We start from the raw sequence: 21,959 nt of genomic DNA, 5'->3' as shown, positions 1-21,959 counted from the left end.
GCCAGAGAAGTTTGGATTTTTTTATTTTATTTTAACTTTTAAAAAGAAATTGCATATTAAAAGTTGAAATATGTTGATATTCTACAATACTATATGTATATTTTATGCATTTCTGAGTTTCTAAACTTTTTTGTTTCTGCTGGCTTTCACATGCCATCCGCTGCTTCTGCAAAGCTCCCAAACAATTCTCATTTAATTTTTTATGCCAACCCCGCAATACATCAAAACCATGATAGGGAAAGTTGTGATGTGGAAGGAGAAGCTGTATTATAACAATATGTGATCTCAGCTGTAGGGAGAGCAGCCTTCTGTGCCAGAATTCTACGCATCTTCCTTCAGTATAAGAAAAAAGTGTAACAAATACAGAGGAGGCATGTGTGATAGTTATCTACAGACATAAAGCTAATGCCAAGAATTCACCTGGCATGAAAACAAGAGGCCTGATGCAGGAGGAAAATGGTCTCAGTGCTTTTTATGGATTATGAAGGTCTGTAGTTGAAGGTGTGTTATTTCACAAAAAGGAAACCAACACGAGTGGAGTTATTTGGCATAAAGGCTCTGAATAAAATGGCTGCACATCAGGATGGTAAATATAATAGAGGCATTGCATTTAAGCGACTCTTGGCGAATTTCCTTTAATGTTTTTCCATATTCAAAGAGAACTTGCAAAATCAAATGTGAGCAAAATTGTCATCATAGGAAGCTTTAGGCCAGGAATTAACAGGCTCTGGCTCAATTTGAATAGTTTAATACACTACATTAATATTTGGGTCAGAGCTGGGAAGACCTGAAGTTGAATTTTGCCCTTATCAGACTTCAGCTGTCCAAATTAATTCAGAACTATGTAATGCAAAATTAAAGTTTGCTTAACAAATACAAAGTTGCATTCTTGTTTACTGGAATTGAAAATTAGCACACTTCTCTAGTGATTTGTTTTATTAATAACCTTTTATTTAGAAGAATATTAAAAATATTTGTCTTTTTTGAATAAGGAAGGCAGGGTGGTGAATTATTTGTTGTTGGAGTGCAGAATGCTTGATTTGCATTAAAAAGGTATTTGATCTTCCATAGGAATGTAAAGCAATGGTGTGGAACAAGCATGTTTTAGTGCAGTTTGCTTTACACTTGAATAGGTTCAGAACTGTTGAAAGAATTTGTTTATCTTTTGCAGGGCTTCCACTAGGTAAGGGTTGAATCCTTCTTTTAACTTTCTTGTAAACCACTTCAGTCCTAAAGAAGTGAGTCTTCACAGTATAAAACACAACTTGGTCTAAATTTACTGTCAGCTAGATTTGGTTTTCTTTCAGCTTTCAGTGAATAGGCTAAAGATTGACAAGTTATAGAGTGTTTGCATTGTTGACAGCTTTCATGGCAAGAATCAACTGGATGTGGTTTTTTCAGGCTGTGTAGTTGTGGTCTGACAATACAGCCCGGAAAACCTACAATAGCCATTGGATGATTGTTGCTTATAGTGGGGTCCATGATTATTTGGAAATGCTTCAAAAAGTGGAAAACTTTTTCTAAGAAAACAATAGGGCATGCATGATGGAAAAAATTATTGCTCTGTGACACCACCTTCAACTCTGTAACTGTCATCTTAATGTTTCTTTGTCAGTCTGTTACTTTTCTTGATGGGGACATAAATATTGACGGGTATTGAAATTATAGTATGTTGATACTGTGCAGCTCAAATGTTTGAGTCCATTAAACCCTAAGGGAAAATGTTGTGGGCCTTTGGGGGCAGTTTTTTTTAATGTAGAGCTTCTTACAAGAACCCCACGTTTGGTGAAGATTAGGTCAGGGGATCCAATTTTATGGGCCTCCACATTTTCCTCGATTGTTTCCAATGGACGATGGATGGGCGCACCCTCTCTGGGGCCCCATAAAATTGAACCCCCTAACCCTAGTTTCATCAAACTTGGGGTCTTATAAGAGAGTCACCTGCAGCTATGCTGCAAATTTGGTGGCTGTACCTAAAAAACACTTAAACACTCCAGAGCGCTGCAAAGATAATAGACCTGCAGAATCTGAAAAAAGTCAACTTTTTGGCTTTTGCCTTTTCAGCTCTATTAAAAGTGTGCCCTTTTTTTTGGTTTGGTATATCCAAATGCATACCCCTAGTGAATACCTCTTTTAGACTGCTACCCAAAGACAAAAGAGGTAAGAACAAATCTCGGCACTACCAACACAGCCAGAGGCTGTGGGAAAAATTTGAAAGTTTTGTGTAAAGAGACCTATTTGTGGCATTGCATGCATATGCCAACTTGGACAATGATACATCCAGTGATGTAAAGAAAAACACAGAGGTAATAATAAAGCAGTAGGTGGACAAACCCCCAACCATAGAGAAACTTCTTACATGAAAGTTTTGTTGTGGTAACTTGCATAGTATAACATTCATTGAAAATGAAGGCTTTGCCCTGTAAATGGGAAGCGCTGGTTATACCAGTTAATGAATGAAGAAAGCAGATTTGAGAAGCACTTTTGAATGATGGTGTGAAAAGGCCATAGGTAGTTTGCAAGACTTGGATCATCAGTTCGTTGCTTTTTCACTGAAGTTTTTCTGTTCTGGACAGACAGCATCAATGTGTACAGCTGTGAAATGTGATGAGATGGCATAAATGCTTGATGATTTAGCACTAAGTATATGGGAGGTGGAACAGAGGCAGAGAAACAGGTGGGGTCTCACAGCTTGTTCTTCAAACAGTGTTGAAGGGCATCTTCCAAGGCGTGGAGGACTCTGTCGACATTGAATTTAGTGCAGTTGTACCCCATCAATCCTATTCGAAAAACCTGACAATAAGAGATATATCCAAAAGTGGATTGTAAATGCTCTGAAAATCATTGACAACCAACCAGGTATGTGCATATGAAAAAATTTCAATTTAATTTTGGATACAGTTTTGGGGAGGGTGTCTCTTGCATTATCTCAGATTTTTTGGACTGTCTTTAAAATTTCCGGACCTTTTTTCAAGGATTTTTTTTGTCCCCCAAAATTCAAGACCATATTAACATTTGAAACAGCAATGCTTGGGAGGAAGGGGGTCATTTTTATGCAGCATTTTTTATTTTAAATTTTGTGGGGGGAGAGTGGACCACTGAAAATGCTTGGGCGAGGGGTGGGTTCATTGCTCTGTAGCACCCCAATCAAATCAACAGTTTAGGTGAACATTAAAATGTTGATGGAGTTGATAGATTGGCCCATTGAACCATTATTTATGTTTACAGAAAATCCATGATTGGTCTCTTCTGCTTCAGAATTTATTAAAACTTTTATACCCGCCTTTCCTCTTGGTTGGGGATTCCTCTAACCGCACACAAACTAACAAGCAGAAGGCTAGACTAGAACCCTCTTGGCTGATTTGCTAAATCATGTTTTGATGGACTTGTGCCTCTAATCTACTAGACTATATGCAACAAACCAAACAGCACGGAAGGAAGTTTCACACCATTTGTTATTTTTGTCCCCATGATTTACCTACCTTGCCTGCTGAAGGGCCCAGGCCTCCTGAAACCTCAATCCCATGGTTTTTCATAATGTATTCAGTTACTTCCTTCCAGTCATATCCTTTAGGCACAGAGATAGTAGTGATTGTGGGAAGCCTTGCCTCCTGAAACGTGAAAATAATGGGTTTGAGCCACACAGAGGTACTCTGGGTTTGTATTAAGAATTGTGCCCTCCAAACGTTGTGGTAAACTGCACCATCCATGTGAATGGTGTTTCTTCCTAACCATTACAGACAACCACACAGGCACCCACTGATGTTCTGATGTTCCTTGCTTAGATGAAATTGCTTACTTGAGAAATAACTTTTGGCTAATTTCTAATAGTCTGTTGACTAACTATCTAATTGGTTGGTCAGCATAATGCAATGTATGGCTGGAAACAAATGATAGTTTTTGATTGAAAAGTGGATCCAGGGAGATTTCACTGCCTGTGTCCCACTCTTGAGCCAGAGTTGCAGATTTTAAAAAATGTCCTTAGTAGAGCTGAAACTGGGAAACATGTACATAGTAGGAACAGTTCTCTCTCTTTCAAATGGTCATGTTTTAGCCTAAGTGAACTATGAGGAAGGGTCATGGCCTTTTGTCACAGCATCTACCTTTGATGGAGAACTGCTGCTAATCAGAGTAGACAGTATTGCCCTTGATAGATCAATAAGTCAACTTCACATGTTGCTATGAGCTCTTGTCTGCCTTTGATACTGATCTTTCCTCAACACCCCCCCCTTACTTCCTCCTAACTCATTGCACCAAGACCTTTAACTCACTTTGCCTTGGCCTTCTGTCAGTAAGACCTTCATTTTGTCATTTACCCTCCCCAGACCCTACATGTATGGCTGCAAGCTGTCCACATACCAGTTTCTTCACAAAGAGTTGGAGACCTAGCTTCTGCAGCCCTTCACACAGGTACAAACTAGTCTCCTTGTGACGAGTCCAAAAATTCTCAAGTCCCTGTGTGGAAATTAAAGGAAAGTTGTTATATTTTAAGCAGTAACAATGTTTTTATCTTTAGAAATGTCAAGATTTGGAACCGAGATCAGGACAGGTCACAGTCCTGCCACAGTTTTCAAGACCTAAGCATTAATTATCTTATTTTGGAGATCATTAATTCATCAGACTGCCATAAGGTGGAAGAGATGTAATGGTGTTTCACACATACAGTGTTATTTCAACAGCTTTTTTTGGTTCTACCCCATTCATAGAATTAGTAGGTGCCATACAAGTCATCTAATTCAACCCCCTGCTGAATGCAAGATCAGTCTAGAGTACCATCCCTGACAAGTGTTCATCAGGCTGCTGTTTGAAGACTGCAGAGAAGGGGAGCCTTATGCAGCCGATTCCACTGCTGAACTACTCTTACTGTTGAAAAAAATTCCAGCCAATACCTTTCTGCCTGTGATTTATAGCCGTTGCTGCTGCCGATGGAAACAGCTGTCTGCCATCCTCCAAGTGATAGCCTTTCAAACACTTAAAGAGAGCAATCTTGTTCCCCCTCAATCTACTCTTTTCTAGACTAAACGTTCCCAAGTCCCTCAGCCTTTCCTTGTAGGGTTTGGTCTCCAGTCTCCTAATTATTTTTGTCCCTTTCCTCTGCTCCATTCTGTGCACATCCTTTTTGCAGTCTCCAGAACTGCACACAGTACTCCAGATGCGACCTGACCAATGTAGTCAATTCCACTTCTTCTCTTTCGTAGTCTGTGGTGACTGACCTGTTCTGCAAGAATTGCTAAGCCCTCTCGTAGACCGAAGAATGTGTTGATAGGTGCGGTATGATGATACCTATAAGAATGCATGTAGTGTAAGAATGAGATGCTCAGCATACATAACCCAGATCATCAAAAGCTATCTTGTGGGGCCATTTTGTAACACAGGGAACAGGACAAGCACGTGAGAATATTGTGCTAATTTCTGTTTAAGGCTAGGAATTTATAAGAAACTGCAAATTGTTCATTGTTCCTTCTGGACTTAAAATGTCAGAAGCTCAAAGTACAAATGATGCCAAGTTGCATGGTTTTTAATTCCAGCCCAGAGACGTACTGGGTCCAAACAGCACCAGGAAACACAGACTCCTCCAGGTGCCCCCCTCCCTGCTGCAGGGAGACAGGAACAGTATGACTAGGCCTGCTAAAAGACATGGGATAAGGCCACAGTCAGGATCTCCAGACAGGCCAGAGGGTGGGACTGAGGGAGGCCAATCTTTGCACATGTTGCAGGGGGCGGGGGCGGGATGTTCTCATCTCCCTGTAGCAGGAAGAGGGGGCATCTGGAGGCTTGTAAAAATTGAAGCACAGCTTGCTCTGGCAAAACTGTTGTGCCTCCATTGGGAGGCTGACTCTCTGGTCACGTGAAGGGGCAATTTTGTGCCCCCCATGTGACCAGATGGCATGCACCCGGAGACATGGGTTACCCCCATGTCACTGGGCAGATACGCCTCTGTTCCAGCCCCACCCATATCAGTGTTGAATGCTAAGCAACTTTGGATATTTTGTCGGAGAGCAAAAACAGTAAGTTGCGGGGGAAGGGGAGCTCCCCCGCATCTGCTTTTTCAAATTGTGAGGACTTGGGGCTGCAAATGGCCATGTTTCTGTAAGGCCGGGTAGCAGTTCCTGGGTTTGCAGGTTGGAAAGGAAGAGGCTGCCACAGGGTTTGTGTTCTTGCCTTATGAGGTTGTCATCACAGCCCCAGTATTTAGCCAGTTCTTCCATATCCAGATAGAAGGAAGTTGGTTTTGTCTTCCTGCTGTAAATCTTCTTCCTGACAATTTGAAAAAAATATTGGGCATTTCAGGAAATCAATTTGGCCTTTCGAGCAGCTGCCTGAATACAAATTCTAGACATCACACTTTATTTTCTCTCTGCTGGTTTAAGCTTAGACCAGACTGTTCTGTGGTCAATTCTTCTGAAAGCTGAACTGAGTAAGAATTTGAGCAGGATGACAATAAATGACTCTGATTAGACACTGGAATTAGCAGAGATAGGAGCGTCAGGCTCCTTGGAAATGTTGCTAATCATGAAACCTCTTTGAGGTCTGAATGTTTTTCTGTTAGTATCATGCTTCTTGCACACACTCACTTGAACAATTTAATATGAAAAGATAACCACTTTCACAAGCCTCTAGCACTCTTTGCTTTTCTTCCTCAGAGTATAGTGTTGGGAAGCAATATCATAGACTGCACTTCACAATCACATCCATGCCTAACAGCCAGGGCTCATAACTATGATAAAGGTGGAAACTGACTGGGTCCAAGCCAAGGGTGTCCAAATCCTCTGAGCTTCTGGGCATTTCGAATTTTGAGGACAGTGAGGGGTGCTACAGGGGCCAGAGTCAATCATAAAAATGGTTGCCATGGGGCACTATGGTTGCCACAGGATGATGCTGAGGTTGGAAACCAAGCATCCTGCTGTGATTGGTGCAGCCAATGCTGAATAATGTTACTTTCAGAAACAGGTAGTACCTTCTGGATTCTTCTGAATCCATCTCCTGTTCTGATGAGGTAAAAAAACAACTGAGTATTTGCTTTGAGCAAGAAGCAAATGGGCACTGTCTGGGCGCGGCCCTGTCCCCAGCGCCCGGACTCAGCACAGCAGGCAGGGCAAGGGCTGGCAAAGGGAGAGACAGCAGGATAACAGCAGACAGAGTAAAAGCCAGCAGAGTGAGTGTTGGCAGGGAGGGGCCCCTCACAGCTGAACCGGCTGTGAGAGAGAGTGATGAGCTGCAGCTGGGCCAAGAGGAGGAGTAGATAAAAGGAGAAGGGAAATGGGCCTCTGGAGCTGCCACTGCAGCAGGGACTGGGGAGGGCGTTGGCAGGGGAAGGGAGTGGTAGAGAGGCCAGGAGCTTAGAAGGGGCTGCTGCTCAGAGCTGTGTGGGAACAGGCTGGGGAACCCCGGGCTTCACACCGGCTGCACACCCACCCCACCCCTGTGAAGCATAACAGGGTGGGGCAAGGAAGCCGGAGAAGGGGAGAAACAATCAGAGGGCTCTCTTCTGTGAGGCAACAGGGAGAGGGAGAGGGGTCAGGCAAACTGGTAGCTCTGGCAAACAGCACCGGGACCCCAGGCCAGGGTACGGGAGGAGGGTACAAGGCGTGTCCTAATGCAAGGCGCCCTTTGAGCAAGACTGTTCCTTGGCCCTCAGGGCCAAGCTAAGGTGACATCGTCTGGGGAGTCCAACCCCCAGGTCAGGGAAGGTGGGTCGGTACAGCCACCTGCGGGGCCGGGACAACTAGGGGAAACGCCACAGGCACCAGGAAGAATCTTTCACAAGCAATATGATGCCTGTTGGAGCCACACTGGGGACCAATGGTCTAAGCAATCTGTTCTGGAAATTCCATGGGATTGTAAAAGCCATTTGTTTGATGGAAACAAGCAACTGGTTTTAGATCTTTCTAACATGCCCAACGCTGGCATTTGCAAACAGAATTGAGTTGAATTATTTATAGACGTAGATATGTAACTAGTGCAGTAGGAGAAAAATGGGCCTCCTGCTTGTTTCCTTTACCTTTGATATTTTCCCCCATAAGTGTTTTGCATCCATCGTGCTGTTGCCAGACTGATCTATGATGGACCAAGACCCCATGTTTTAAGACAGACAGTGGCACCTCTACCACCTCAGCCAACCTTGGGATACCCAGCCGCAGTGCCAAAATAGAGAAGCTTGTCTTGATCTGGAAAGAACTTGATCTGGACTAGTCTCCCTACAAAGCAACTTGCATAATGGCCTCTCACTCTCTTCCTGACAGGATTAAGTCCACACAAAAGATCTTGTGTGGAGAGAGTTCCCATCTCCAGCCCTGGACCATACCCACCGAGCCGGAGAAGGCAAAGGATGTATTAATGTTCCTACATCCTGCCATGTATTGTTCTATCTAATGTTTCTTCCTCTGAACGACCACAGCTAACTTCCCTAGGCACAGCAGGCTGATGTCTCAACCCATTAGACTGATGACCTATTGTTAAGGTTGATGTCTGTTTCTTGTCCTTCGCAGGAAGAGCAGAAAATCCCTTTTGTCTAGGGAGATTTAGAATCACTCTGCATAACCCTGAGGGTCCATTTTTCCTCACAAGAAGTCCACATTCCCAATAGACAGCATTCAGTATCTTTGGACAACTCTCTGTCTGGGATACTGTTCCACAGCCCTAAGTATGGGAGCGTTCAGTATCGCTGAATAACTCTCTGTGATGCCATTCCACAGCACTGTTTCTTCCAGAGCTAAGCATGGGTCACCCAGTTCTGTTCACCGGACCATTCCATTCCAGGATCAGGTGACTATAACTTCTATTGCTCCTCCCTATATTCCTTATCTATTCTAGATCTATATCCCAGGACTGTGTGTGTGTGTTCTGTTTTATTGTGTGCCTGTGTATCCCCATTTTTATTCCTTAATAACATTGTTAAACTTTGACCCTCTCTCCTGCATGTTTCTATATAAAAGCTGATTTTCATATAAATAGGCATTCAAGACCCCATGTTGTCCGGCCTTTTGCAAGTCAAGAAGCTGCTCTAGCTAATTTCTCCACACTAAAAGGGAGCGACTTCCCACCACTTCAGGTAACAATGCTGCTGAGAATGACACATTTCACAAATCTAGCCTTACCTGGCTCTCATACTGAAAGAGATGGGAGAAGCACCAGGTGGAGCACTTAAGACTTTCTGGGAACCGGAGTAGACAACGTCAATTTCTGTGGTTTCAATAGGGGAAAACTTGTTAGGAACACTAATACAGGAAGAAGTTTACCATTTTGGGATAACAAATTTGTCTGGTTATCTGTTCTATTCTTTAGTATGATCATCTAATACATAGGTGTCAAACTCGAACCCCTCAAGATGTTTTGGACTACAGTTCCCATCATCCCCTGCCAGCATGATGCTGCCAGGGGATGATGGGAACTGTAGTCCATAACATCTGGAGGGCCGTGAGCTTGACACCTGTGATCTAATTCTTTTGTCATTTTGTAAGGCAGTAGAACTATAGACCAGTTTCAAAAATCATTTAGGGAAATTATATATTTCTTGTTTCCAAAATGAACAGGGCTTGCTTAAGATATACCGAGGTACTAAGCTATGTCAAGTTTAAGATAACCCCTTAGCATCTTTGGTAAGTTTAATAAACTTTCCATTACCAAAAAATGTAAATCTTTCAAATTACATTTGGGTGGCATGTTCACACTATACCTTTAAATTATTTCTTTCAATGAAAACCTAAGGGATTGTTTTGAGATGGGCACAATGCAATTCCAATAGCATCCAACAAAGCTCTTAAGTCCCAGAATCCTTTTGGAGAGGGGATCTGTAACAGTTAAAGTGGTCAAACCAAAGTAACTATGTAGGATACATATAACTGGTAGTGAATACCATGGTGTACCCATTTCTGTTTTATTAACTGCCATATAAGAACCATTTATTTTAGGCCTGCATACCAGCCTTATGATACATCATAGGAACACAGTATCTCCCCTAATTAGTCTCTCGTTTCCCCATTGGTGTTACTTTACCCATAGCTGAACCCAGTCTCCAACAGAGTTTCAGGACCTTTCCCTCTACTCTACCTTAAGTCTCATACTACATTTGAGGAGAGTATCACTGTCCGCCTGTCTGTGCCCTCAGCATCGCTGGTGCATCCCTGGCGCTTTGCAAGCATTGATGACCCCGCACAGAGCACGGGGTCGTGGGGATGCCTGGGCGCGCGCCAGGGATGCCACGCGCTGAGAGCAGCGCGCGGCATAGGGGGGATCGATGAGAGTGGGGAAAAGCCCTCAGTCTCGCAGCATAAACCTTTACTAGGGATTCTGAGATAAGCAAGAGTTATCTGGAATCTTAACTTCATTTTATAGATATCTTTACAACTGAAAACTGAGACATATTCTTGTTATAATAGTAGATTCCTACGTCTTGCCTACCTTGTTGGTCCATGAAAAGTGGAGTACCCCCTAGTGATGCCACAGCATCCAAAAGCAACAAGCAATTATGTCTAAAAAGAGGAAAGGAAAAAATAGGCTGCATGTTATGTAGAATTCTGTGATCCCTTCTTATGTAGCGTTGTTTAAAAAAATCAGAGCAGGCAGTGAGTAAGGAAAGCAGATGCTTGACCCTTTTCTCCTTGTTAGCCTCACACTTCAAAATTCTTCTCAGATGACTTTTTACCACTTGGGGGGAAATACCAGGGAACCTTCGCTTTCCCCAATTGGTGAAAAAGCTGCTCGGCAAAGGTAATTTTGAGTTGCCATTTGCCAAATTTTTCTTTTCAACACTCCTCTTCAGCTTGCCCAAGTAGCTTTTGGAATATGCTCTTTTGCAAAACTTGCATAACTGGCTGCTGAGGGACTTCACCAACTGCACTTTGTTCTGTTTATTTTGTTTTTACATGCTGTTGCTAAAAGTAAAAATCCTTAAAATGGCTTCTGCAAATGCTTGTAAGGCTTTCACTCCATTCCCCTCATAGCAAAAGCTCTTTGTCAGTGCACAGTCCCTATAAGAAGGCTGGGGCAAAAAGGTACTAATTTTCTCCCTCCAACTCAATTTAGGCAGGTTTTTGGAATTCTCCTTCAGTCTGGCTACCATCACCCCTGATTATTTCACAACATGCCCCCCCCCCCCGCCCGCACAATTAACTGAAGGCTCAGCCTGGCTGTCAAGCACCTCCCCAGAGGTAGAGCTAGCTTCTTAGGGGCACATTCAAAGGTGGAATCCAACCAGTTCTCATCACTTCTCTAGAAGTGGTTACTAATTTTTTCTGAGTGCAGAGAAGGGGTTACTAAAGCAACCTCCCTGCCCAATAGGGACTGGAGGTGCATGTGTGCGGTGGTGCCACTGTTTGAATCCCACCACCATCGGAACCTTTTATTAAAATTTTTGGATCCCACCACTGGGCACACTCTGTAAAGTTAGGTAAGCTTCAGATGTGAGGATTCCAGGCAATGCTTTTTGACTGAACAGCTTTCTTACTATGAGCCACAACAGGGTAATACTAACATGCAGGCTGCAAAAGTAACAGAGTAAGGAAAAGGTTACCAGTCAAGTGGAACTTGCAGATCTCTCCAGCATTAAAGAGATGGCATGTTTTCTTTCTGGATTGTGAAACAAATTCTATCTGGGGTAATGGAGTGTTCTCAGGCTTTACCAGAATTTGGACTCCCTCTTGCTAGTCCATCTTCATAACTGTCAAGATGTATCTGCCCTTCTGCTTCTCATCCATAAAAACATAACAGGAATGTGTGGGCCACAAACATGCACATTAGGACAGTCAGTTTATAGTATGGTTCATTGCCTTACTTCTGAGGCACCAGTTGTAACTGTAGTTGGATCACTGTAGCCCTACTGACCTGTGACAAAGTTCTCCAAGGCCATCTAATGGCTGAACCACTCCAGTAGATGATTCTCCATGAGTGATGAAAAACAAAATTGGAGTGTGTTGCACCAAATTCTATAAGAGAGAATGGAGGGGTGGGTGGGAATCACATTCTTGAAAAAGGAGTCAAGAGAAACATGTTTCCAATTGGTTTTTCTAGTACCAGGTTCTCCTAATTACCTGCACAAGGATTCTAGGAAAAAAGATCAATTCGTGCTTTGTTTCAAACAAATAGTAAGAGAACTTCTGCTGTAGTTTCAATAACAACAACTCACCCTCAATAACAACAACTCACCCTCTCAATTTCTTCTAGAGTAAAATACTCTCCTGGGGCCTTCATAAGCTGGTAAACATCTGCACCTACAAGGTGAAAAATGACAAGCTGTGTTATTTGAATATCACTCTGTAGAGAAGAGAAAGATACTGCTCATAATTCCTGGAGAGTACTGTTAAACAAAAATTCACCAAGATCATCGGGCCCTTCTCAGGACAAGTAATAAGGATTTTATTGCTTACCACTGTCATTGATAACTCCTTTCCAGTACTATCCTAAGCAGAGCTACACTCTTGGACTGAAGTGGGCACTGTTAATTTGTTTAATGCCTTGGTTCCCTATTTATGAAAATAACATGTTATTATATATAATAATATATCTATTATAACTTATATGCCCCTTTTAAATGTCTGAACAGAAAAGCTGAAATAGACAAAGATGCTCTCTAGCATTTAGATACACTTGAGTTCTGTGGTTAATAAGTACTTGACACCAGAACATAAATTCCTTTGGAAAAGTTGCCATTTAAGCACAAGTTGATTTGCCCTTTTCAATACATCAGAGTCCAACAAAATAGTCAATGAATGCTTGTTTGTTTAAATGTTTTTATCCCAGAATGGTATAATGGTTAAGAGTGGTGGACTCTAATCTGAGAACTGGGTTCAATTACCCACTCCTCTGCATGAAGCCCGCTGAGTGAATTTGGGCCAGTCACAGTTCTCTCAGAACTATCTCAGCCCACACAGAGGCAGGCAATTGAAAACCCTATGGGACCACCTTAAGTCCATAAGTTCTGTAAGTCATCACCATTTCCATCACCATCCATCTCTGCACAGCATTGTGCTTAAGGTGGCTTCAAAATAAAAGAATTAAAGCAAGTAATACATAATATCCAAACATTTAAACATTAGTAGAAACTAAAATTACTCAGATGCCTTTAAGAACAAAGTAATACATTGAGCTTCGGTTCATGAAAAAGAAAGGTATGAATCAACCCTTAGCATAATAGAGAGAGCCCAATTTTCAGTCCGGGAAAAAAAAGTACAGAAGGACACTTCTCATTCTGATTGTGTAGCTGACTAGTTCCAATAGGACCACAACATTTTTTCTGTTTGAAATGAGTCATGTATTAACTTGAGTACACAGCAGCAACCTGTTGAAGTCCAGTTAGGTCCCATGGCTAAATGTAGGTTAAAAAGGAGCAGGGAAGGCATTTTAATCATTAAACATATTATTTTGAAGGCAAAGAAATGTTGGAATGGAAGGCAATATCAGACAGGAGTGTTCGTGGCTATTTTAGTGGGGATGTTGTGTTATTTAGTTGCAACAGAAACTGTGGTGAGTCTTACAGCACCACAGACGATCAGATTTATTGCAGCCATTTTGTCAGATGTATGGAAGTACTATCTTCAATTGGATAGGTATTTCATGAGCATGAAGGAAAAAATGTAAATCTGGGCTCAAAAGACCACTAAACATAAGAAGCAATAGGTCAGCTGAGTTCAAATATAAATAAAATAAGAATAAATTCCAGAAAGAAATCTGTGATAGTCTGTTTTTTTTTCTGTACTCAAGTATATAATATCTGTAGGCTTGTTAGCTGATGATAATATCATGTGTCTGGCGAAGTAACCTGTAGCCTATGCAAATTCACATTGCATAAATCTGCTCGCATTTACAATTACACGTTGTAATTTCATAATTACATAATTTTATCATTTCATAATCCCATAATCCCATAATAATTTCATAATTTTTAATAAAGCAAAATCAGCATTTTAATTAAGAAGCCGAAAGAAAATGTAGTTTAGTACAAAGCTTTTGTGCAAGCATATACTTACTTGTAATAGTATGCAGCACAAACTGGGAACAGCTATTCTAGACGCTTGTTTTTAGTAGACTAACCTAGATAGCAGTCAGCCTCACCTGTATGACCCAGACTAGCCCTGATCTCATCAGATCTCAAAAGCTGAGCAGGACTGGCCATGATTAGTACTTAGATGGGAGACCACCAAGGAATAACAAAGTTGCTATGCATAGGAAGGCAATGGCAAACCATATCTGTTAGTCTCTTGCCTTGAAAATGCAATTAAGTAAAGTAAAGTTTCCCCTTCAGTCGTGTCCGACCCTGGGGTACCACTGCAAGCAATGATTTCATAGGCAAGCCTTTTCTGTGGGGTAGTTTGCCATTGTTTTCCCCAGCTATTCCCCTAGGAGCTAGGTACTCATTTACTGACCAAGGAATGGATGGATGGCTGAGTTGACCATGAGCCAGCTGCCAAGATATCTGACCCAGAGGGGGCTCAATTCAAACTCCTGACCATGTGAGTGGCAGTGCAAGCACTTAACCACTATGCCATGCACCAATGCCATTGGGTCACCTTAAATCAGCTGCGACTTGATGGCACTGTGTACACAAAGATACCTATCTCTGGCAATTGTTCATGTAATATATACATTCGGGTTCCACAGTTCTACTATTGCTTTTTACGTTTATTATCTGTTGATCCAATTGTTTATACTTATAATACGATACATTATGAAACTGAGATGCTAATAAGATTCCTTGCTGTTCTAGACATTACATTTAAAGATGATTGTCCTTTATAAGATCTTGTGATCTAATCCTGTCCTCACCTCTCCAGTGCTCCTTGTGCCTAAATCTTTTATGAGTGTTTAAATAGACACTTGGGCTGCATTTCACTTGGTGCATGCAGTCTCTGTGGAAGCAGAAGGAACATTTTTTTCCTACACTGGGCTTCTGCTCCATGATGTTCTGTGATACTTGGAAGAAGATTACTGGAGGAATATCCCAGGAGCAAAAAATAACCCAGTGGAGTTGGGAGAACCAGTTCACCTCTAATTACTATGAATTCTACCTTAAGTCAGCATTTAATCATGTACTAATTTCTGCCCAATCATGAAATCAGACTAAAAACATGCTTGTTCAAAATTAAGAGGACGAAAGAAAAACAAGGGCAAGTACAAACCCTTTAAACTTGCAGTATGCTATTTTACTTACAATAGTAACATGAAGTACAAACCGGGAGAGGTTGTTCTGGAAATACTTGGCAGTTTTTTAAAGAAAAAGCAACATGCTTTACTGGACATATGTTGGGGACATAGAACATATACCATGAGTTTTTGCAGCTGCTGCATAGTAAAAGACCCTAGTAAAGGCAGAATGCCATGGCTATGAGAGAAAATATCTGAGAGTTTCATAGTTTTTACTTAGAGCAATCTTGGTGCTAACTATAGGTTACTGGAAAAGGGTCCATACATACCAAGCCTTTTGGCAATGTCAGTTGCTCGTTCTCCCCAAATTCCATTCACGGCAATCAGCACTTTGTCTCCTTGCTCCACCATGTTCACAAAGGCCGCTTCCATGGCACAGTGACCAGTACCACTGACAGCCAGTGTGAGTGGGTTCTGTGTCTGGAATGCATACTGGATTCCTAGCTTGATCTCATCCATTATCTGAGGGCAAGAAGCAAAGACAACCAAAGTTTTAAAAAGCCTTCCCAAAGCCAGCAGCATGAATGTACTTTCATCCATGATTCCTGAGAGTGATATACGCTGGAGAAAGATAATGGTGTTTTATATCCACAAAGGGTTGTATATTCACCGTCATAAACACTGACTAGCCTGAAGATGCTGAACTGAGGGCAGTACCCAATTTTGAAATTGTTGCTAAAGAAAACTGTCAGCTAGAACTGAGGTCCTGCTCTTGATTTTTAAATTTCCTTACAGCGCAAGACATGTTGGCTAGTCTACTTCTATGGAAGGACTGTCTCTTCGTATATTGCCAGCTCGCCAGTTGTCTTCTCATAGCCTTCAACTCACTGGCGTAATGCCCATTGGGCAAGGTAGGCAGCTGCCCAGGGCATCACCTTGTGGGGGGCATCAAAATGCTGGGTTCGTTTTTGGGTATTTTAGTGGTTTTCCATTTTTGGCCTGCAGGGGGCGCAGTTTTTAGGCTAGCCGCTAGTGGCACCAAATTTTCAGCATATCATCAGAAGACTGTCCTTATGCTACTCCCCAAGTTTGGTGAGGTTTGGTTCAGGGAGTCCAAAGTTATGGACTCCCAAAGGGGGTGCCCCATCCCCCACTGTTTCCAATGGGAGCTAATAGGAGATGGGGGCTACAGTTTTGAGGGTCCATAACTTTGGGCCTCCCCTGGAACCAAACTGCACCAAACTTGGGGGTATCATTAGGGCAGTCTCCTGGATTAGACCCTGAAAGTTTTGAGACTGTGCCTTCTGTGAAATGTGCCCCCCCAGCCTGTCGGCAAATCCCTCAATACTGACAGCAATGCAGAAAACTCAATGCAGAACAAAGATTCTTGGGCAAATTTCTAGGATGTTCCTTCAGGGGGTGCATTTTGATGTTTCGGCACCAAAATTTCAGGGTATCATCTGGAGATGATGGCACCCCCCCCCAAGTTTGGTGCAGTTTGGTTCAGGGGGGCCAAAGTTATGGACCCTCAAAACTGTAGCCCCCATCTCCTATTAGCTCCCATTGGAAACAGTGGGGGATGGGGCACCCCCTTTGGGAGTCCATAACTTTGGACTCCTTGAACCAAACCTCACCAAACTTGGGGAGTAGCATAAGGACAGTCTCCTGATGATATGCTGAAATATTGGTGCTGATATGTCTAAAAATGCACCCCCTGCAGGCACCAATGTCCTGGTGCAAAAAATGTTTTGGTCATGGTGGAGTGGCCACCCATGGGAGGGGTGGGGGCATCCAACTCAGGTTTTGCCCAGGGCTACAGTTTGCCCAGGGCTGCCTCATTATGCCCCTGTTCCAACTGCAAATCTAAGAGGGGCATCTCGCTTTTGAAACACCCTCCCCTTTGAGGTTGCCGGGTACCTTCTTTACCCTCCATTATCTACTGGTCCAAAACATTTATTTTTATTTATGCTTTTAACTAATGGATTTCATTTCTTTTAGCTGTTGTATAGTCGCCCCCAGCTTGCAGATTCTTTTATCTATCATTTTAGGTAGCTCTTTTACATGTGCTTTTCTGCTCTGGCTTGCTTTTATTGGTATATCATACTTACTTTAATTGTTTAATTAAAATGTTTGTACTTGTATTATTTGTATTTCTTGTCCGCTTGGTTTTGTTTTATTGTTGTGAACAGCCTTGAGCACATCTGGCAAGGCAGCCTACAAGATTTCTGAATACATTTTCTATTTTTCATTGTTGCTGATGCTATTAGGGTTTAAGGAAGTATGTGCAGTTTTCCTTCCTTACATGAATGGCATGGGAAAGGTTTTCATGCTTTGGCATAAGGGGAAAAGTTCAATTACTAAGGTTCTATATACACATTACAAAATCCTTGTGTTTGTTGGGGACCAACATAAGGACTTTGTATCAGACATGCAGTGGGAGGTTGGTGCCTCACGGATATGCAGTAGATCTTCTCTATTTGCAGCTCCAGCATGCAGGAAGAAGTAGCTTCAGCCTCCCTCCCTTGCTGTTTTCATATTTGTAAACCATACCATGAAGGTATTATTGGCTCTGTTGAAAACATCACTTTACTTGCATGGTTACATGCAAGTTTTACAATGGAGCCAACAGTAACAGTTTGAGGAGGGGTATTTTGAGGAGTTCCCAACAACATGGGCAGAGGAGCTTTTTGTGTGACGTGGTCAAGAGGAGAAAACAGCCCATATGTGTCTGGAAGGTATAAACCTTCAATTGCATATATGATACAAATTGCATATATGATACAAAGCTGCCAGATCCCCACTGGGGGCAGAGGATTTCCTGCTTTGGGCCCCCTCACCCTGGCACCATTTAGCCATTCACCGAGAGTCTTACCAGGTGCAAACTGAGGCCTAGGCCTTTCCATTGGCTCATTGATGCCACTTCCAGAAGTGATATCACATTGCTGATGACATGGGAGATGCTCTGGTGTTTCGAAAAATTCTATGGTAAAAATGCAGTTTCTACCACAGAGATTTTGCCCAAATACCAGAGCATCTCCCACATTGATGCCATGACATACTTTCCAGAAATGATGTCAACACACTGGTGGCATTGAGACCTAGGACTCAATTTATGCTAGATAAGGCCCCCACAAGTCTCTTCCTTCCCTGCGGGTTTCAAGAAGGTACCTGGCAACCCTATCCCCAGAAAACATCAAGACTTTGTAATACGTCAGCATGGAATAGTAGTTAGAGTACAAGACCAGTCTTCAGGAGACCCACATTCAAACTCCAATTCTGCCCTGAAGCTTGCTGGGTGATCTTGGGCCAGTTACTCTCTCTCAACTTTCATGTTTCACACGATTTTTAAAGGGTAAAATAAAGGAAGGGAGCATGATGTATACATCTGCCAGCTCCTTGGAGGAAGAATGGAATTAAAATGTACTGAATAAATGAACAAAACCAAACGAATGGAATAATAATGTCACAATATAATTAGGAATGTATTGATGTCCCCACTTCTGTTTCATTTTGATTTAATATGTTGCCATTGTCAGCACTTTCAGTTTGCCCCATTTGGGGCACTTTTGTTATAATTCCTAACATATAACTTTGTACAATTTATGTACAATTGGTATATTAAAAATGTGTTCATTTTAACAGGGAAAATGATTTCAGGAATGAGCAACTGGTATAATAATAAAAAACTCACCGGATAATTTCTCAAAAGGCAGAACTGGAGATGGAGATATTCATATTGAACACAGTTTTGGGCCAAAGTGGACAGTTTTCAAAATTTGGTCTCATCTCTGTAAACAAGAGCTTTTAAATGTGGTAGATATGGGAAGGGTTCATATTCTGTGAGCCTGTATATGTGTTTACTGTTCCCAGAATACATACAAATTAAGATGATGCTCCTATGGTCTTTAGCTTGGCTACAGATTAGGCATTATGGAGAACTACACTCAATATAATCTGTGGTAATGTGCTGGGATCACACGGACCAGAAATTAATAAATATTTTCCTGTCTTGAAACTGAGCTGAAAAAATCTATAATCTTGTCTGATGGACATAAGAATGAAAATCACCAGAAGTAAATAGTAATCAGTTGTAAGAGTTAGATTTTTAAAGTGTTGCATATCCTTAATTCTTCTCATTCAAAGGAACATCTGCAACTCATATCAATTAACTTAAAACATCAAGAAAACAGTCCCATGCACAAGGAAGAAAATCCAGATATGATAGACTTGCTCCCTGGTTTGATCAGTAAACATGATGAATTGATAACTGTTTCTGGTGAATCTAGATTGCATTTCTTAGTAAATTGAATGGATTGAATGTTTAAAAAGAAAAAAGAACTATGGGATAAAGCACAATTAAGCTGCTTTTTGGAGTGATGCAAAAAGGCATGGGAAGGAACAGGTGGGAGAGCAGTATGGAAAAACTGAAGTAGGAATCTTTCAGAAGGAATCTCAAGAGAAGCTGAGATTGCAGCCCTTACCTGGATCATCTCTTTGTGGACATGTCCTATGAGCTGTCGACCACATGCGGACAAGATCCGGGGAGAGCAGTTGGAGGGCCCAGGGCCAAGCAATAACCTGTCTGGGACAGACAGTGGCTGTAACAATGCTGCAGGGGGTGGCATTAGGTGTTTTTGAGAAGACATAGTGCGACAATGCTGAGTCGAAAGTCGAGGCAGCTGAACACGAACCCAACCTGCTGCCTGCAATACTAGGAATGAACCGCCCATCCCTGACATTAAATAGACAACTGGTAGGGACAAGAAAAACAAACAGATTGTTGATATGATAAACGATGGGTCACTTCCCTCTAGTTTCCCTTCACTTTGAAAAAAATTACAGTGAATCAATGAACTAGTTCTTGTTCTGTAACTCAGGCATCCAGGGGCCAATCAATAGCACAGCTTCCAATGTACTGTGTCCTCATTGCCTAAGACTTCTGCAGCTGTTAGGAGCTGAGATCTTCAACATTACACAGCTCAAGTTCTGCTAATGATGTTCCTTCCTTTTCTTTGAACATGACAAAAAGAAATTCCATGTTTGTCTAAGCTCTTTAAAAGTTGCTAAAACCATTCTTCAGGAGTCCAGTTATGTTCTGAACCAGTGAACCCAATTTAGATTCAATACAATGTACAGATGTTTTGTTCCTCACTGTAGTTGTTAAGGGTCCATCCATTAAGTGATCCTTGTTAATAGTTTGCCAGTAATAGCAAAGCCTGCATTAACAGTGTTAACAAATAACCATTCTGGTCTCCTTTTCCCTGCTTGATTATTGTTATTCCAAAGTCTGAAGAATTACTGTCCCAGAGAAATAGTAGCTTGTCCTTTATATTATTCCAAGGATTTATAATTCAATTCTTTCTCCTCGTTCTTATGGTTCCTCTTTTTAAAATTGTGTTTGTTGCTGTTTCTCAACAATCAACTTTCAGGTCTTATCTATCATATGTCCACTGCATATTCTATTATTTGATCCTGAATAATTATGCATGCACAAAATTTTTGCAAATAGAACAAAAAATAAATAAAAATAAAAGGGTGGTATAAAACAGTAATTGGTTGAAAAAATGTTTTGGTTGATGTAATTAGAGAAAATCCACTATAACACTACTCTCCTTTGGCTCAAACCACTTTCCTTTCCCTATCTCAGCTGGGTTGGGTCATAGGGTCATTGTGTGGCTGTGATGGAAGAGGGAAAATGGTCTTTAAAGGCTTAAGGGGGAATGGCAAAGCCATGCTGCCATGAATCCCTTTGAAATTTAAGCTTGCCTTTACCTCCTAAGCCATGCCTGGTGACTGCAGGTAGATAGCATCCAGCTGGATTCTCTACCCACAGCCATCCCATAGTTCCCCCTTCTGAACTGATATGAGAGTTTATTTTTGATCTGCCTGAAAGGGGGAAGCCTTATGAAGGTCATGAGTTATGCTCACAGAATCAAGTGTGGATATTCTCTTGAAATGTGAAATTTCCTGCTCTCCATGTAGGAAAGAATCCCTTTGTATTAGTGAAACATTGCAAAGGATGTTAAGAGTACTATAAATACTGATTCAGAATGAAAAATTGGATAGAGTCAAAATATTGCCCTGTTCACCTAACAAATGTTTCGTCCCAAGATTTTGCTGCCTCATTTCACCTTCATCTTTTTAAATATTTCAACTAAATCTGCACAACTACAACATGAATCCACCATTCTTCTATCAGCACCTTTATCAACCTGTTCTTCCAGCATCCTTTCAGATATCTGATAACCGCTACTAAAGTTTTTGGCCCAAATCAGATAAACCACGGGGAATTCTGCAGCCAAAGCACTCAGCATTTTTAAAAATCCAGTTACAGCTTCCCCCATGCCGTTTTCTTGATCTAAAATAGCTTGGTGAGCTGCCATTTGCCATAATAGGGTAAATATAAGAGTGTCATAGCTATATTTGTATGCTTTCTCAACAACAGATTGCAGCTTTCTCAAACTATTTTAGATCAGAAAAATGACACAGAACTCTGGATATATTATCTTGTACACATTGCAACTCTTTGGTAAAAGCCTTCTTTGGAAAGAACCTACTGTGTGGAGTATTTCTTCTTCTTGGAGGTGGGAGGCTGCAGTATATGTCAGATATATACAGGTAGACTACTGTCTCTACTTGCTACACTGAGTAGTACACTGAGTAGTACCGCTCTATGCCTGCTGACAGTTTTAACCCTGCCCTTGTACCAAAATCACAAACAATGGGAGCTCCTATCTGGACTTCATACATTTTTTCTATGTGTACATAATATATCTTCCTTCAGGGTTTGGATAGGAAGTGAGAGAATGTGTTTTGGAATGGAGTGCAGTGCAATAGAGAGCGAGTGTGGAGAAACACATCCATGAACGTTTGTGGGTGGC

The 21,959-nt window shown here is 41.7% G+C and overlaps 1 protein-coding gene across 1 annotated transcript; it reads right to left on the bottom strand.

Annotated features, from left to right (window-relative positions):
• Positions 1-621: 621 nt before the first annotated feature.
• On the bottom strand, positions 622-20,191 carry AGXT (alanine--glyoxylate and serine--pyruvate aminotransferase). Its single transcript, XM_048507109.1, has 11 exons — positions 19,560-20,191; positions 15,408-15,600; positions 12,145-12,209; positions 11,824-11,924; positions 10,402-10,472; positions 9,099-9,183; positions 6,163-6,258; positions 5,214-5,283; positions 4,360-4,455; positions 3,483-3,611; positions 622-2,793 (listed from the first exon to the last, which is right to left on the bottom strand). Exons 1-11 carry the CDS (start codon positions 19,815-19,817, stop codon positions 2,686-2,688), a joined length of 1,272 nt encoding a protein of 423 aa, XP_048363066.1. The 5' UTR covers positions 19,818-20,191; the 3' UTR covers positions 622-2,685.
• Positions 20,192-21,959: the final 1,768 nt, after the last annotated feature.

Source organism: Sphaerodactylus townsendi, linkage group LG08 (assembly GCF_021028975.2).
Source record: "Sphaerodactylus townsendi isolate TG3544 linkage group LG08, MPM_Stown_v2.3, whole genome shotgun sequence".
In the NCBI taxonomy this organism is placed as follows: domain Eukaryota; kingdom Metazoa; phylum Chordata; class Lepidosauria; order Squamata; family Sphaerodactylidae; genus Sphaerodactylus; species Sphaerodactylus townsendi.
The sequence above is the reverse complement of the archived record's forward strand: the minus strand, read 5'-3'. Positions and strand labels throughout refer to the sequence as shown.

Excerpts from the sequence above, each read along its gene's own strand:
- AGXT (XM_048507109.1), bottom strand. The coding sequence starts at position 19,817 with ATGTCAGGGATGGGCGGTTCATTCCTAGTATTGCAGGCAGCAGGTTGG. Across the intron at positions 10,473-11,823 it reads CTTGGAGAACTTTGTCACAG|ACATAATTGCTTGTTGCTTT; the intron begins GTCAGTAGGGCT and ends TCCTCTTTTTAG. Across the intron at positions 5,284-6,162 it reads TGTGATGACAACCTCATAAG|GTATCATCATACCGCACCTA; the intron begins GCAAGAACACAA and ends GCATTCTTATAG.